At 36.1% G+C, this 17,456-nt stretch overlaps 1 protein-coding gene across 9 annotated transcripts in view; it reads right to left on the bottom strand.

Annotated features, from left to right (window-relative positions):
* The window catches only part of dip2a (disco-interacting protein 2 homolog A), a 107,832-nt gene that overhangs the window by 21,105 nt on the left and 69,271 nt on the right, over positions 1-17,456 (bottom strand). For 4 of the 9 annotated variants that reach the window (XM_042763233.1, XM_042763235.1, XM_042763237.1 and 1 more), the window contains exons 3-10: positions 14,565-14,684; positions 14,281-14,400; positions 9,799-10,044; positions 6,594-6,725; positions 5,418-5,450; positions 2,645-2,764; positions 1,483-1,680; positions 1,210-1,301 (exon numbers count right to left, since the gene is read on the bottom strand). In XM_042763233.1, coding sequence (XP_042619167.1) covers positions 1,210-1,301; positions 1,483-1,680; positions 2,645-2,764; positions 5,418-5,450; positions 6,594-6,725; positions 9,799-10,044; positions 14,281-14,400; positions 14,565-14,684 — 1,061 coding nt within the window. The remainder of the gene's footprint in view (positions 1-1,209; positions 1,302-1,482; positions 1,681-2,644; positions 2,765-5,417; positions 5,451-6,593; positions 6,726-9,798; positions 10,045-14,280; positions 14,401-14,564; positions 14,685-17,456) is intronic. The other 5 variants (XM_042763236.1, XM_042763242.1, XM_042763241.1 and 2 more) reach the window with 3 other exon arrangements.

Raw genomic sequence — 17,456 nt, 5'->3', positions numbered from 1 at the left:
AATATCTTGTGTTAATGTTGTTTACTGCTACTGTTTTTTGTTTTACGTCTTTTATTCTGGGCCTGTATTAACATCCATCACTTGGGTATAATTAAGTATTAAGTATAACTAAGTATTATTTCAGTATTAGTATTAATATTAATTAAAAAAAGCTTTTATTTAAAAAAATTCAGTTTCCATTTAGATTTTTTGTAATTTTGTGCTTTTGTCATTTTATTCTTTATCATTATTTTTTAATAGTTCTATTTAGCTTTAATTTATTTTATTATAATTTTTTATTTCAGTTTTAGTTTTAGGGATTTTAGTACTTCAACCTATTTCTTCTTTTTTTCTTCTTTTTTTTTACTTAGTTGGCAAAGCAACATTTCTAATTTTCATTTATGTATTAATTATGTTTTTTTATGTAATATTTACATTTTATTATATTTAAGTTTTTTTTTTTAATTAACAAAACCAATTTTTTATACTTTTTACAATTTTTAGTAAGTTAGTTTTAGTTGACCATAACAACACTGTACCAACTAAAACGTACTTCTGACCAAGCAAACAAATGTGAAATGTCAGTCAGAATTATTTTGCCTCAATCACGAAAATGTTTCATTTAAATGACATATTACACTTTTATCAAAGCCAAAAATGGCAAAACTAAAGCTGTATCTCAAATGGTTTGGGTTAATTCAGTGCATCATCTGGGTATTTAAAGTGCACTTTTTCTTGTTCAGTGTGAACATACTACTCACACTTTTTATATTACAAAATACACTCTCAGAAAAAAAAAGGTACAAAAGCTGTCACTGGGGTGGTACCTTTAGAAAATGTACACCTTTGTATCTTATTTACCCCTAATGAGTGCATATTAGTACCTAAATTAACTTTTGTATCATTTTTTTTTTTCTCTGTGTAGCTTAGAATAGTGCATAACTATACGGCTAGAACATGATATCATGGTGACATGCTATGTCTTTGATCAAATGGGATCTTGCATGACAGCACTAAAAACCTTAAAAACCTTGTTTTGGTGCACTGACTGTGTGTTGGGACAGTCCTTTACTGTCTGGGGCACATCTTCTCTGACCACCTCTGAAAATGATTGGAGTGATTGGTTCACAAAACTATATTTAGCAGTCTTCACTTGTAATTGGTTAAGACGAGACGGACAGTTAATGCAAGGTGTAAATGAGGGTGAATGTGCATGATTAGGACACTCACTCTGTCCCCAGGCCGCAGTAGTGGTTCATTCCTGGTGCTTAGTTTGTTCAGCAGTGTATAGGAAAGTTTTTGACTCCGTGTCCACAACTTCCCTATCGAAACATGTTTACAAAAACAAACATTCAAACCTGCACTGTCTGTTCACTGAGAGACACAGTTCATTCACCATTTCAAGTGAGTACATTAGCAATATAAGCAAATAAAACATGGCCAATATAATACACCCAATACACTCTCATGCAAATTGTTATATAGGAAGTTCCACATCCGTACCATATGTAAGTGTGTAGACGGGTTTGCCGGCATTGTCCAGTGCGGTGAGGCAAGGGCTCTTGGGTTGTGTGGTGCCCCAGCGCTGTAAAGAGGCCAGTAATGACGGAGGCCAGTTAGTGACCACCCCCAGCGGTTCCCCATTCAGGGGTCTCATCTCACCCCCCTCAGGCTTGGGCTGGTTTGGGTCTGGATGCTGGACTGTAGTGGACAGGAAATCATGTTAGAGACAAAAATATAGATCTGTGGCTGTGACTTTTTTTTTTTATAAAATATTAAAGTATTGCATACAGCAAAGCTTATATTCACCAATACAAAGTTAGAACAATGCAGATTATACATAAACGTTTATTTACCGTTAACTTACATATATATTTAGTCAGAGTAATTAAAAATCAATCATTTTCACCTATATGTAATTAATTATTGTATTGTGTGCTTATTGGCTTATTGAAATCACTAGCAAGTTGAGTCTTCTGCCTACATAGAGCATTCAAACTCAGTCATTTTTAAGCTTCCATGACCGATGTTGTAAGCAGCTCACTAGTTTTTGGAGCAGAGTTTATGTGAGAATGATTTTAAATGTCACTAAGCATCTTAGGGTGACTTATGGGTCCTGAGGATGAGATGTGAGACAGCTTTAAATAGATTTGATTGATTTTGTGTGTCTGGAACAGAAAGAGAAAGAAAAACAGAAAGAGAGACAGAACATAAAGAGAGGACGCTGCTGCTATGACAATCTGAAAGAGTATTTTGCAGCATATTTTTAAGAAGTGTAAGAAAGGATTTGACTGAACAAAGAGAGTAAATGGGAAGAGATTGATATAGAGGATTTCTCAATAACTCCAATAACACTCAAATTTGGGAACTTAGGGAAGTTTGTGAGTTTGTGTCTAAAAGTGAAGTGGAATGCACCCTAGACAGTTAGACAGGTGGAGCTGGGGGAGGTAGAGGGTTTCAGAGGAACGCATGGCAGGACCAGCTTACAGCGAACACTGAACCAGACTATTTAAATGTTGAGCAAGCAAGCTCATTAGTTGAACAGAGACTAATCAGCATTTAGAAAACGATGTGAATGATAGCAGATTGCATGTACAAGACCTATAAGCTTGCGCCATCTAGAGTTTCATGACAGAATTAGATATTTCTAGATGATTGAACCTACCATCCAAAAGTTCCTCGAAGTCATCAACAAAGAACTCCCGTAAAGGAGGTCTCTTTGGCCTTTTCAGAGTGTTTAGGAGCTGCTGAATCTTAGAGGACACTCGACTGTTGACTGGAACGCCTTTAGACAGAGATAGTGTCAGGGGAAGATAGGACAGAGAGAGAAAGATGGAGAGGATGAGATTAAAAAAAGCAGGGAAAGGTCACTGTGAAAGGATGGTGGGGACAGTTTCACACAACAGCCTGTCAGTCAATGTAAGGCTGTATACCCATGGGGTTGGTTGAGATGGTACTGAGCGTGCTCAGTAGAGACTCCTGACCCAAAGCATCAAAGGCTCCTTGACTCTGATTGAAGCAGCTGGACTAATGCTGCCTAGCAACAAGCCGCTACCCAGCTACCCATCTCATCAACCATTCATGAGTTTTCTTCTAAAAGAGTCCATCTGATCATTCGCTTTATACTTTACAGAAGGATTTATGATCACAGTTTAAATAGATTAAAACTCTGTTCACATAAAACACTGGGACAAAAGATGAAATGAACAAGTTAATACATGTTAAACAATCTCACGGTAAAACATGTGCACCAGGGTCATTCTACGAAGTGTTACAAACCGTGTCCGAGCAAAAAAAAAAAAAAATAAATCTAAATATATATATATAAATCATCAAACTGATGGAGATTTAGGGGGGAGGGGGATAAATAATAATAATAATAAAAATTGTGGGCCAAAAGCCACATATAATACATATTTTTACAGTGATGTCTTGGTGTCTTTAATGCTAGCATTAGGGGTGTAAAACTGATGCATCTTTCATTACAGAATAAATTAATAATTACAGTTCTCTATGTATCATGTGGAAACTTTTTGTCCAAAATTAATTTACTGTGCATGTGTAAAATGGTAATTGCTGATTGCATGGTTGTTTTCAGCAATTTTCCATTGTAGTGTAAACTGTTCCTTCATAAATATCCTGCATAATTATGAATTGTACCAAAATAATCAAACTGAATTTCAAATAACACGATGCATCACATTTAGCAAAGAAATGCATTCAAACCGAATTGCTATCAGAGGAAATATATACCACACGTCACAGAAACACCTAAAAATAACCCATGTGTAAAATAAAAACAATTATACAGAATCAACCATCAGATGTTTCTTTGGAGGTAAAAATAGGCTTTCACGTGATAGTTAGGAGAGAACAGAACCAAACATCAAGACACAACAATCATCTTCACATGATGAATCTATTTTTTTTATTCATTTCTCTGTTAAATGTCTGCCTGTGTATTCCACAGAGAGATGGCTGTGTCATGTATATATGCATGACTGAGATGCTTTCTGACATTCCATTATCATGAGACACCTGAGCCTCAGCCACTGTCTGTCTGCCCCTCGTCTCTGTCTGCATCTTACACACACTCACAGACCGTGCTCAAGTACCCAGAGTTCACCGCAGAACCCGATGAAGCCAATTACAGTAACAGCTCCCCAAACACACAAGAATGAATCCTCTCTTGTACGGATAACCACAACATAACTACTGTAATCCTGCCTCATAAATGTCCATAAGCCATATTGACCTTATTAAACAAAATAATCACACACTAACACTACCATGATACTGTGGCTAATATGCAACACTTTTCAACCATGATTGTATTGTAATAAAATTATATAAATCATATAAAAAAGTGAAATTTGATCTGAAACCCTGGTAAAAATCACAGAGCATAGCATAACCTAAATGTTAAAAGCAAGAACCATTTGTCAAATTATCTCATCACACATTTACTTAAATTCAAGCTCTCCCTTGTGAAAAAGAAGTGCACTTAATTCTACAGAATGCTCGCTTTTAGTCCAAATGATATATATATATATATATATATATATATATATATATATATATATATATAATATATATATATATATATATATATATTTTTTTTTTAATATGTATTTAACTGTTTAATAAGTACACTTTTAAAAATTGCACTTTGTAATAATGTCAAATTCTAAAAGCATTAAAGTAAATTTAAATCATTCAGTTTCATCTTTTGTCATGCTGTAAAGTACACTTATTTTGATGTGGTGACTAACATACTAAAGCACATGTAAAGTACTCATTTATAATTTACACACTAATAACTGTAGTGTGTTCAGTATTAAATATCACATTCAAACTAAATATATTTTAAAAGTACTGAACTGTAATTTCAAATGTGTATTTATTAATATATTTAAATACATGGCTACAATTTTCCAAGTATAGTGTACAATAAATGCTTGTCAGATGTGCTTAAGTTATACTTAAGTGCATTTAATAAAAATTTAAACTATAATATTTTTCATCTAATTGGAATTAATGTGTGAAAACATTACATTAATGTCACACTTAAGTATTTTATTTGAATTTCTGTAATAAGTACTCTTTAAAAGTATGCAAAATGTACTTTCTTTTTCACAAAAGATGGATCAACACAAACACAGCTAAAACCTTCTCAGTCCTAGATATTTCTAGACAATAGTGTTGTATCTTCCCATAATGCAGAAACTAATTTAAATGCTGTGAAAATACCTTGAAAGAATAATTAAGCAACATTAAAAAGACAAAAAGAGACACATTAGGAGGAAATATTTTTCTTATGATCGTAATTTCGAAAAATGACGTAGTGGACAAGTTAGGCAGACAGAGGTCACAGCTGAGACACAGATGCACAGAGACACCAGGAGGAGGGGCAGATTGAAATAAACGTGTATAAATACCATCCGTGGCCTCCCCATCTCCCCTGTCAGTGCCTAAAGAAGAGAAAATGTGAATAAAAACACATGTTCGTGACAGCATGCTGCTTCTACAGAGCTGAGGTGACTCTGAGCATGACTATTAAATTTTTTTTTGATGCTTTTTATTTTGTTTAACCATAACCAAATATTTGTCCTTCAAAGAACTAATACACCACAACAAAGAAAGCAGGTTAATCTTGAACCTGATGTTATGTTCAGCTCTATGTCTTAAAGGGACAGTACACCTAAAAAGGAAAACTGATGAGTCATCATCTACATGGCCTAATGTCACTCAAAAAGAATTAAAAGGTAGTTAAAGTATTTGACAAAGTTATGTAATTTTGACCCTAAATCTTACCTTTCATCCTAAGTCTCAATTCACAATTGCGCTTCCACACATTCAAACCTGGCGTGTTCACAATACATGCAAGAACTGCTAATCAGATTTGCTAATCAGCTTGAGGAAAAATTCACGACACTATTGAAGAAAAAATAACTTTAAGATAATATAACAAGTGTATTATAAACACACACTAGGTTTGAATGTGTGTAAATGAGATTTTATTTTGCAGTGAAATGCAGGTGAGTACATAATGACAGAATTGTACTTTTTTAGTGGACTATTCCTGCAAAAAAAAAAAAGAACATGCTGATGGCATGATGCTATCTGGCTTGAACAAGCAGGAGCATACAAAAAAACAGCCAAAAAAAATATGCCACTCTTTTTTATTTATTTAGCTTTGTTTAGCTAACTGTAAATCCATCTCATTAGCTCTGATCCAAAGCCTCCAGCTTTAGAGGATCCAGAAAGTTGGATAAGTCAACTTCATATTTATGTGTGCTAAGTATTTTTAGCTTCACAACATTATCATTAGTTGTTCGAATCAAGTGTGAGACGAGTATCAATCCCTTATTAGGTTCCGTGGCAGTTACCATGCTCCCTAAGTAGGCAGTAGAATGCGAGGCAGCTACATGCTCCCTAAGTAGGCAGTAGAATGATTTTCTGCTTAGTCCGTTTGAACCTCTGGGTGCAGTAGAGTTGAGAGTTCTGTGGAGAGATGGCATGATATTCCCTCTTTCTTACAGGAAAGAGGCGTGTGTGACAGGAAGATGCTCTGCTGTCGTCATGACAGCAGGCTGAAGCTTTAGGGAACTCACCATCGGCGGTCTCCATGACGCTGGTGTGTGTGTATCTGCGTGGAAGCCCTCGCATTGATGCCACCTGTGGACGCTCCGCATGCACCGAGCGCTCCGACAGGCCTGTCACATCCGGGGGTGCACTGTGGTTGTCTGTCATGAGGTGCCAAAGGTCAAAGGTGAGTGGAGGTCAAAGTACAATAATGCATGGTGGGCTGTTCTGTGATCAAACCCATGATAAATTATGATATTGATCATATATTTAAGAAGCTGTGCGGGATTTGCCAGCCATAAAATCTCAATGGTCCAAAATAGCTCTACATGAACATATATTGCTTACATAAAGCATGGAAGTAAACATCAAAAATTTTCTGATTAGCTACGTTTTTTTTATGCTTTACATTGTGCAATGTCTAGTTAAGCCAGTTTGCAACACTTTGTCATCTCTTTTCCTAATTCCATGAGATGTTTACTATCCATCTTATTCTAAATGCCTAACAGAAGAGCTTTATAGTCTTTTATATATATATATATATATATATATATATATATATATAAGTGATTTACACACTAATAACCAACAAGCAGCTGTTTTGCATTTAATCTTTCCTTGCACAGCTGGGTTTGTCTGGCAGACTGCTTTAGAACAGTGGACCCTCTGACACTGTGTGAAATCTGAGGTTATTTACAGTCAGCACCCAGAACCAGCTTGATGATAGTGGCCTTCGAGGGCAGAAAAGCCGAAAAAGAGCGTGAAAGAAAGAGGAGGAGACGAGAGAAAAGGAGAGATAAGGGGAATGCAAATGTTTATAAGCAGAACTCTGTGAAGAGCAGAGCAGTAAAGTGAATGTGTTCTGGAGTTATTTTGTTACTCACTCTCATGCCATTCAAAATTTATATGACTAAAATAAGACTTTATTCTGTTCCTGTTCATACATTGAAAGCAAACAGCAACTAGAGGCTGTCAAGACCAAAAGCAACCAAAAAAGCACCATAAAAGTAGTCAATCTCGACAATCTTGAGAGTTTAAGGTTGAGGCCAGTCTGTTCCTCAGACAAAACAACTGTATGATTTCTGGAGACTTTAAAAAAATGAAAAAAAAAAAAAAAAAAAAAAAAAAAAAATTAAATATACAACAATAAAAAATATGATAGCAACAGTTAACATCATGACTTATGGTTCTTTTCCACTTCCAAAAACGGTACATTTAACTGTATTTTACTGTAAAATTAAATGAACTGCTCCAGTAGTTTTTCACTGTATAGAGGGAATTTACCAATTAACAGGTTTTACCATAGCATTTTTAGTGTCTTTTACTGTTAAAATTGAAATTTTTTAAAGTGTTGAAATGTTCTGTAGCCCTGTGTTGAGTTAAAGTATAAATAAGGCAGGTGTGTGGACTACTTTTATGATACATTCATGGTGCTTTTTGTCATATTTAGAGCTTGATCCACATATCTCACTTTATTTCATTGTATAAGACACAGCAGCAGGAACATTCTTCAAAATGTCTCTTTCTGTGTTTCACTGTAAAACAAATCATAAGCTTGGAACAATATGAGGGTGAGTATTGCATGAGATATTCCTTCATTAACAGTGAAGGTTGCCAGAAATGATTATTTCACAGCAGTACTGGAACCTGCTCAGCTCTTTTGTTTGCCTGTCAAACTAACAAGGCCAGTGCTGGCTTTATCTGCGCAGTTTGGAAAGGACCCTAAAGATATGCCAGCACAGCAAAAAAATAAATAAAAATAAATAAAATAAAAACCAACCATGCACCGTGCAAGCATGCAGCCAGGACATTAAAAACCATGATTTTATCATCGCCGTGAGCAGCAGCAGAGTAGTAATGTGCTCCATGTGCTGTATACACAAGCAGTGTGTAAGCATGTCATGAACAAATGGGCAACTATAGAGATGAACTTAAAATCGGTTCTAAGGTATGAGCTGTAACAGAAACATTGCGAAGCATGCTGATGATTTAGGGAGTAAGACAGGGTTATCAAAATCAGAGCTCCAGGACTGAGATCGGTACACAATTCCAGTCACCCTGCTAAAAAGACCAGCATGAATTTTCAGTTTTTGGTTTTGGTGCTGGTCTAGCTAGTGGACCAACACACAGTAGCCAAGCTGTTCAACAGCAGACTTCACTTGATAAGAAGTGCATCAAGGCTGCATTTATTTTTTGATAAATAATGTAAGTAAAGATAGATTGTTTGTTATTTTTTAAATTTAGTAGTTGTGATCCAACTAAAATATGTTTTAAATTGTAATTTATTCCGGTGATGTCAGAGCTGAATGTTCAGCACCATTACTCCAGTTTTCAGTGTCACATGACCCTTCAGAAATCATTCTAATATGCTGATTCGCTGCTCAAGAAACATTTCTGATTATTATCAATGTTGAAAACAGTTATGTTGCTTACTATTCTTCTGGAAACATGATATCGCGATACTGTGATATATTAATATATCGTGAACTATGAAATCACAAATGTCTTTACTGACACTTTTTATCAATGTAATGTGTACTTTCTGAATAAAAGTATTAATTTGTTTTTAAAACAAACAAAATCTTTCCTACCCCAAAATTTAAACAGTAATGTAGGCAGACCAAAGAAGAAATGCTGGTTAATCCAATTTAAAGGAATAGTTCACCCAGAAATTAAAAGCCTGTCATAATTTAACCACATTGTTCCAAACTTGTAAGACTTTCTGTCTTCCACAGAACATAAAAAAGGAATAGAACAAAACAATTTGGAAGAATATCCTTGCTGCTGAATTCATATGACAGCTTTGTGTCGGACCAAAATTTAAGCCTTTATTTACAGTATCTTTTCCTCACACAAAGCTACTGTATGGGTTCAGAAGACTTTAAATATAGGACACTTTATAGTGTTGTTTTGTTATTTTGGAGTTTGACAGGCCCAGTCTCTCTTCACTTTCATTGTATGGAAAAGAACATTCTGCTAAACATCTCCTTTTGTGTTCCACAGATTAAGTCGTACAGGTTTGGAATGACATGAGGGTAAGTAAATATGACAGAATTTTCATTTTTAGGTGGACTATTTCTTACAGCAGCACACATTTTGCTCTTTCTTTTCAGCAGGGCACTAACCTGCATCTGAGTTTTAGAAGGCATATAAATCTAAAAACAGAGTGGTTGAAGCCAGAGGGTAGGTCTGATCTGAAGACATGAAGAGGGGTTAGTTGGAGTGAGTACTGACCTAGCTGTGTCTGAGCCATGAGGTCGGCCAGTACGGTTGCGGCTGAAGCAGAGGTGGCGTTCGTGGCATGGTGGGGTCTTCCTCCGGGGTGGGAGGAGGTGGAGGATGCGGACGATGAGGTGGAGGAGCCCTGGATGACTCTGTTGAACCAGTGCTCTACACTGGGGTGCGCCTGGTATGGAGACGAGGAGGCGATCCGTCCCTGCCGGCGCAGCGAGCCCTCGTCTTCTGATGCAGAGGAGGTGTCTGGGAAGTCAAGAACAGGAGGACTGATGGTTAGGTGGAACAGTTTTACTTCGATATCAGCACTGGATGAATTTCGGGTGAATTTTTTGCTCAGTATCTTTGAGTCAGCTGGTGACTGGTGAGTCAATCAACATGATCCACCAAAATTTCATAACCAATGTCACATTCATTTCTATCTACCATCATTTATTTATCATTTCAGAGCTAACAATATTCATTTTTTAAATGAAGCTTTTTGGAACCACTGTACTGTAAAATATCTTTATAAAAAAAAAAATAAAAGCTATTCAAAGCTTCCATCATAAACGTAAGAAGGACTAATATATGATCATTGCGGAAGAGAAAGAAAAAAGCGTTTGTTCTCAGTCCAGACTAAAATATCACTTTGATGAGAACTGTCGGGTGTTAAGCTGGAAAACACATATGATGTAATGCTCATGTGGTCAGAAACGAAGCATATGAGGCCTGCAGCTATGGTAACACACACCATTTTCCCTATTATAAATACATTATAAACGTAATGCCATAGAAAATAACAGATGTCTGACAATTAATGAATAAAATATGTCATATAGCTAAACCATCTGTAGTTCTTCATCATGCGTAAGGCATCTTCTGCTGGGATTTAAAAAGTGTAACAACAGTGAGAATTCATGATCAATAAACTCTAATGATCATTAGGTCATTACCACTAATGAGCTGGTGTTTTTCTAGTTAATTTATTTTTATTATTATTATTTTTTGTCCACCAGGCCAAAAGTCTTACTGTCAACAAATCACACACTTTAAGATGTCAATCATGTTTGTAACAAGAAAAAACAACAACAACAACAACAACAAAAAAAAGTAAAATTGCACAACCCATTTCAGCAGTTACTTTTTCAATATTTATTGTATTTTTCATCTTTAAACACACACAGAATTTAACAGAGAAAAGAAGGGATGAAAGGAAAGCATCAATGACAAAGGAGAGCGAGATTGACTGACAAGAAGCCTGTAGGTGGTAGCAGATTCATTTAACATTAATTATGCAATTACTCAACCACAGGGAGCAATTACTATGGAGTGTGTCCAGCAAATTAGGAGCAACAAACAGTCATGCATTAAATGTGAAAGGCATTAGCCTAATGTATGTCTTCAAAACAGCATTCTTATGAAAATAGTAATAATAATAATTTACTTACGCTTAAAGGTGCCTGATACCTGTTATTATTAGTTCAAAACAGCCTGAACCCTCAACAAACCCTGAATTACAAATTAAACTGAAGCTTAGCATTTGTTTGAGTAGAAATTTTTAGAAATTGTATACATTTTGAAACTAAAATGACTAATGAGGATGCTAATTTAGAGAACAAGGTGGACCAAGACCAATATTCAATAATATAAATATCAATATATACAAAATGTACTCAAAATTCCGTAAAATACACTACCGTACAAACCATTTTTTCTCCTCACATTTTTTCAAAAAAATTTTTTTTAATGAAATTAATATATTTATTCAGCAAGGGTGCATTAAAATGATCAAGTGATCAAGTAACCACTTAAAAAAAAAAAAAAAAAAAAACCTTACAAGAGATTTCTAGTTTAAGTAGATGCTTTAAAGGAAAAATTAAGCTTTGCAACACAAACATCAATAACATTTGAAAATATATTAAAATAGAAAACAGTTATTATAAAATTTCACAATATTATTGTTTTTTATTTCATTTTTTAAATAAAAATATTACTATTATTCACTATTAGTGTTCAGTTTTAGGATTTTTTGTTTAGATGTGATCAGAATTGCTCTTAAAATTTCTGCATGTCTAATCATTTATAAGCAGCTAGCAAAAAAAAATATTCTTTTGAGAACTATTGTAATTCTATTCCCACTTCATGTCCTCAGGCACTTCGAGAGTAACCTTGACACAGATTTAGAAAGAACAAGATAGAAAGAGAGAGGCAGAGACAATAGGCATGAAATAGAGTCATGGGAGAAGAGAAGTGATTTGAGAGAGAAACTGAGAATGACAGCGAGGAGAAAGAATGAGGCAGAAATGAACTGCAATGAGTAGGTGTGACAAGAGAAGACAGAACGAAGACTGTGCTTTTAACAACTGCTGTACTAAAAACCTGACCTTTAAAACAGAAATAATTCTTCTAAAACTTCTCTATCAGTCACTCCACCAGAACAGAGTCTGAGGTCACATCCAGAGGACAAACAGCACAGCTTCACAGGACTCAACAAATCAGGAGCTAACAGGATAATGAATGCACAACAGTATAAGATGAGAGACAACATCAAAAACGGCCAGGAAAGTGGGTCAGACGGCATTTTTCAAGCTGGTCAGATCCAGACAGAAGTTAAATCAAATCAGTCACACTGTAATAAAGCTGCTCTGTTGCTATACAATATAGAGGTTTGCTAGGTTTGATGTCAGTGATACCAAACTCTACTGGTTCTCGCATGTCACATGACTGATCGCAAGAGGAAATGTTTGATAATATGGTGGTGAAATTTGGGATTAGTAAGATTTCCTAGCATTTATAGCAATAATGCCTTAAAATATGATTTGTTTCTCACACAAAGCTATTTAGAAGACTTATATAGGGCACAAGTCATTTAAGTCTGTCATCAATAAGTAAATAATGGCATATTTTTTACCCTTTTGGGTCAAGAATGAGGTGAGAGGTGATGGGGCATAGGGTAAGAGGGGTATCTGACAGGCCAGATGGGTTATCAGATATTTTTTTTTTTGGGGGGGGGGGCAATCAGACAGCTTAGCCACTTTATGTGTGCGTGTGCATTACTGTGTCCAAAGCACAAAAGAATTAGTGGACCAGGACCAATTCCCACAGGGGGCGACCCTGAATGGGGCCGTTATGCTGATCTGACCCCACCCTTGAACCTTTAATCCCGCTGACCTTTCACTGACTTCATCAACTGAAGAAGGACAGAAGAGTGTATCAGGACACTGAGACTCAGAAACTCGTTAATGCTAAACAAACAGGGAGAGACAATAACGTAATCAAAAATTGACGGACAAAGCAAAGACGTTACACAAATATGAGGAGACGAGCTTCTCTGACCACAGGTTGTAATAATGTGTAATCATAAAGAAGTCAAGGCCAAATATAGTCTTATTGTTTTAATAACACCAACACAGATACAGTACTAAATAACCAACAGGAATGAAAAATCGGTCATAAAATTCCAAGTTGCTGATCATCAATCAATCTCTCTTTCGTATATATGCAACCTTATTTATTTCTGTCCTATTTTCTTTAGCCCTCCTCCTCCCCAGCACCACATGTCCATCTACTACAGGGTTCTTTCTACTTCACCTATGTAGCAGACCTAGGTTGATAAAACTGCACACTCCTTTTCTTATCAATAAAATGACATTAAAATATATTTTGACAGTCGTCATGGCTGAAAAGAGATTTGATGTATCAGTTATTTCTTCAAGACAGCAATGATATTAAATGGAGGACCATTAGGGGTTTCTCCTCCTGAGAAAAGTACAACAGTAATCTCACGTTTCCTATTGAGTTTCAGAAGAGATCATAATAACGTCTCCAAAAATTTGCCAAATACCAAACTTTACAATCAAAAGTCAAAGATTTCAATATGAACTGAAACATTTCACATCAAAATCTACCAAATCAGATGATCTGTTCTGTCCACTTTAATGTTAGAGCTCTGTACTGTTACTGTACAGTATGTCAACAAGTGTCACATTTCTTCTAAGGAACCCATTAATACCATAAGGAAACTCACATGAGCTATGAAAAAAAACAGAAGCTTTTATCTCTTATACGCTAAAATAATATAATGTCCATTTTGTGTTAACTAAATGTGATAACTAAATATGCAGCCAGTGGGTCAATAAAGCTGGAACTCTGTTAAACATCTCTATATGCAGGCGAGTGGGAAGGTGGTCTGGGAATTGAGTGGTCAGGAGCCATTCTCTTTCTGTAAATAATGAGCCTATTATTCAGAAAATTATGCATTGTTCTCTCAGTGCTCAGAAGATCAAAACATCTTGATACTATCAAGAACTGAAATGCACATTGTCAACTGCTGTCAGCTGAAATATGAAAATATAAAGTAAAAAAACGCTTCCGAAATATTCTCTGTTATAGCCTTCATAGAAAGTGCTCCCATTAAATTGTAAAGAATCCTTCCACCCCTAGCTCTGTTTGTGACTGTGGTGTGTGTGTGTGTGTGTGTGTGTGTGTGTGTGTGTTTACCTGGGGGAGTGCATGCTTCAACTGAAGACTGCACTAGAACAGAGCGTCTCTTGGAGGGCATCGGCATCTTTCTCTCTTTATACTTTGCCAAGGCTGCTTGTACTGCTTCTGTATGAAGGTCTGTGAGGACAGAGATAGTTCAATTCACACGTAGGTATATTCTATTAAAAGTATATTATTTTCATATAATAAATCCTCTTTTTATAAGCATGTTCTTCCTTTTCACAAGGGCATGCGTTGCCAGCACCACTAAATTGGTATCTGTGCCAGAGAAATGTTTCTACCTGATCTGAAGCGCTCATCCCTTGAGTTTGCCACCCGGGGCTTGTTCTGTTTGGAGCCTGGAGGGGCCACCTGTGATGATGTTTGGATCCTATGTTCTATCTGCAGAGACGGATCTACACCTGTACATAAAACAGACCAGAATATTATAATCTCAGGTTTTTTTTTTTTTTTTTTCTGACAGACAAATGCATTACTTCAATTTCCATGCTTGACATTTTACCCATTAGCAAGCTCACTGCAGTGTTAAAGAAATGCAGAAAGGGCATTTATAACAAATGGACTAAGGCACTTACAAAAGCATTTAATAATTGACAAAAAAACAATATTACAGAATAAAGGTTACTGAACTTTGCAGTAAAACACCTATTGGGCCCACAGAAAAAGACACAAGTAAATATTCTTACAGTGAGAAATTTACTTTAATAAACCATTGAAGTGACACTATTCAATTTTAACACTATCCTCGCATTTAGATAGCAACATAAATCTTCTTGTGACTTCTGACGTCTCTGCTGTCTGGGTAATACAACACCTTGAGATCAATGGGCCCTTTACACCACATCTGGGCTCCAAACAGAGTTCTCATGGTGATCCAGTGCTGACGCAGAGAGTGTAACATTCACAATATTCCATCAAACTTGACAGACATGAGCTGAAGAGACACACAAATCTTACAACAACCCACAGGAGCAAAGTTTGCTCTGCTGTGACAGCCGCAGGCGGTATGAGTAATTTACGAAACAAGTTTCAGCTACGTTTGCCATTGAGAACTTCTCACCAATATGAATTACTTCAAACTGGCAAAATAAACAATTTTAGAAGGTCCACAAAATGGTGTATGATGTTTAATATACAACTGTGTCGAGACAGATTTTGGACCAATCACATTTAGCTGTGGGCGGAGCTAAGTAGTGCAATCAATGCCTCAAAAATAAAAAGTGGGAAACTAACAAATTTGTTGCAGTCACAGCCTGTTAGGTCAAAAACTTTAGGTGAAATAAACTGCTTATTTTATATGCTTCTATTTGTCAAAAGATACTGTAATAACAGATTGAAAATTAAAGGTAGTCTAGGCGATTTCGGAGAGGCTAGAAATAGGAAGTTAGCTATGAAAGCATAAGATCCCACCCTCCCCGCAAATCATTCTCCAAAGCCACGCCTCCTCGAAAACACATGAACGCACACAGACAGACCAGAGGCTAACCAGCGACACAACGAGAGATGGTGTTGATGGAAGGTTGAATGCAAACCTATCAGATTACCTCATGTCTCATTCACCACTGAGGAAACATTATAATAATAAGCGTATAAAATCAGAGCAAATAAATAAATACCTTTTGTAGCTTTAAGGATTCATCTTATTTATATTAGAATTTAGTGTTTGATCACTTTATTCAATTTCTGTATATTTCCTACTTGCTGAAGGGCACATGTAGCTAAATATGACGTTTATTATAATGGGTTTATGTGAAGATTGTTTTAATGTTGAATGGCTATAGCCAATGGTTAAATATTAGGGAAAAAAAACAATATCATAGAGACATGACATCAGTAGTATTGGTATCAGTCATACTTACTCTCAGTCATAAAAGATGCCATAAAAAAAAAAAAAATTATATATATAGTCTTTAAGTTGTTTCTACATTAATTCATTAATTTGAAGATTGAATGTGGAATTACTGCAATAGAAAAGTATATTTAAAAACTTTCATGTTAGGTGGGATTAATCACGATTAATTGTGATGTGATTAGTTAATTTTTTAATGGATTGACAGCACTAAATACTATAAATTGAGAATTAGTGAAATGATGTGTCACCCCTGCATTTAAGCCGTTTGATGAAATCTTAAATTGCAGGGAGCTCAATGTCAGCATCGTTTCTGTGGATTTGGAGAAATCTCCACCTTGCACAAGGTTAAGACTGGTGAGTCATGCAGCTCTGCGGTTACATAAGACCCATCACAGCTCTAGCTGCTGCAGCAAAAATGAGAAATCAAAGAGGCTTACGCTCTAATCTCCGGTCTAGTGACCCCTCCATCTATCACACCAGGAAGAGACCAATGAATGCTACAAATACCTCAGGATTCATTTATAACAAACACAGGTACAGATACAGGACATTTTAAGAAAAAGTACAGTCATGCCTTAAACCTAAATAAAACCAAACAATCTATTATTTGTGAAACTTTGTGACATGGCGGACATTTATCACAGGTTAAAGGGGTCATATGATGTGATTTCAATTTGTCCTTTCTCTTTGGAGTGTTGCAAGCTCTTGGTGAATAAAGAAGATCTGTGAAGTTGCAAAGACTAAAGTCTCAAATCCAAAGAGATATTCTTTATAAAAGTTAAGACTCCTCAACACCATCCTAAAATGCCTTGTATAACATGCCCCCACATGTCTACGTTACTGTATTGGAAGATTTGCATTACACCGCCCCAAATGTTCACGCAAAGAAAGAAGGTGTAACTTTATTCTCGCTGTAGTATTGTTGTTACCGCTTGTTGTGGAGTAAAAGCTGTGTGTTTCGAAGTAAAAGCAAAACTACTTTGTTTGGCCTTCCAAAAGAGGACGATATCAGCTTCGTCATGCCTGCAGCTGATCCGTGCTGGTCGCTGAGGAAATACATCAACTTCGCGTTGTGAATCACCAGATCGGCTTTCACCGTGGACGAAGCGGAGTCCAGTCCAGGGTCGTCACATGTGGTTGCCGCAAACAGAATCATGTGGTTGCAGACCCCCAGAATCATTGAAAGGAACTTCAGCTGACTGTGTTGACACGGTGGAGCGTTCTTTAGGGCATTTCTCAATGAAGGCTAATATCCCTAAACAACCGAACTGACCTCAGGAGAGGTCACATATTTAACCAAAGATCACAAAGATGTACAAAC

Source organism: Cyprinus carpio, chromosome A9 (genome assembly GCF_018340385.1).
Source record: "Cyprinus carpio isolate SPL01 chromosome A9, ASM1834038v1, whole genome shotgun sequence".
Taxonomy (NCBI): Eukaryota; Metazoa; Chordata; class Actinopteri; order Cypriniformes; family Cyprinidae; genus Cyprinus; species Cyprinus carpio.
This window is presented reverse-complemented; position numbering and strand designations above follow the sequence as displayed.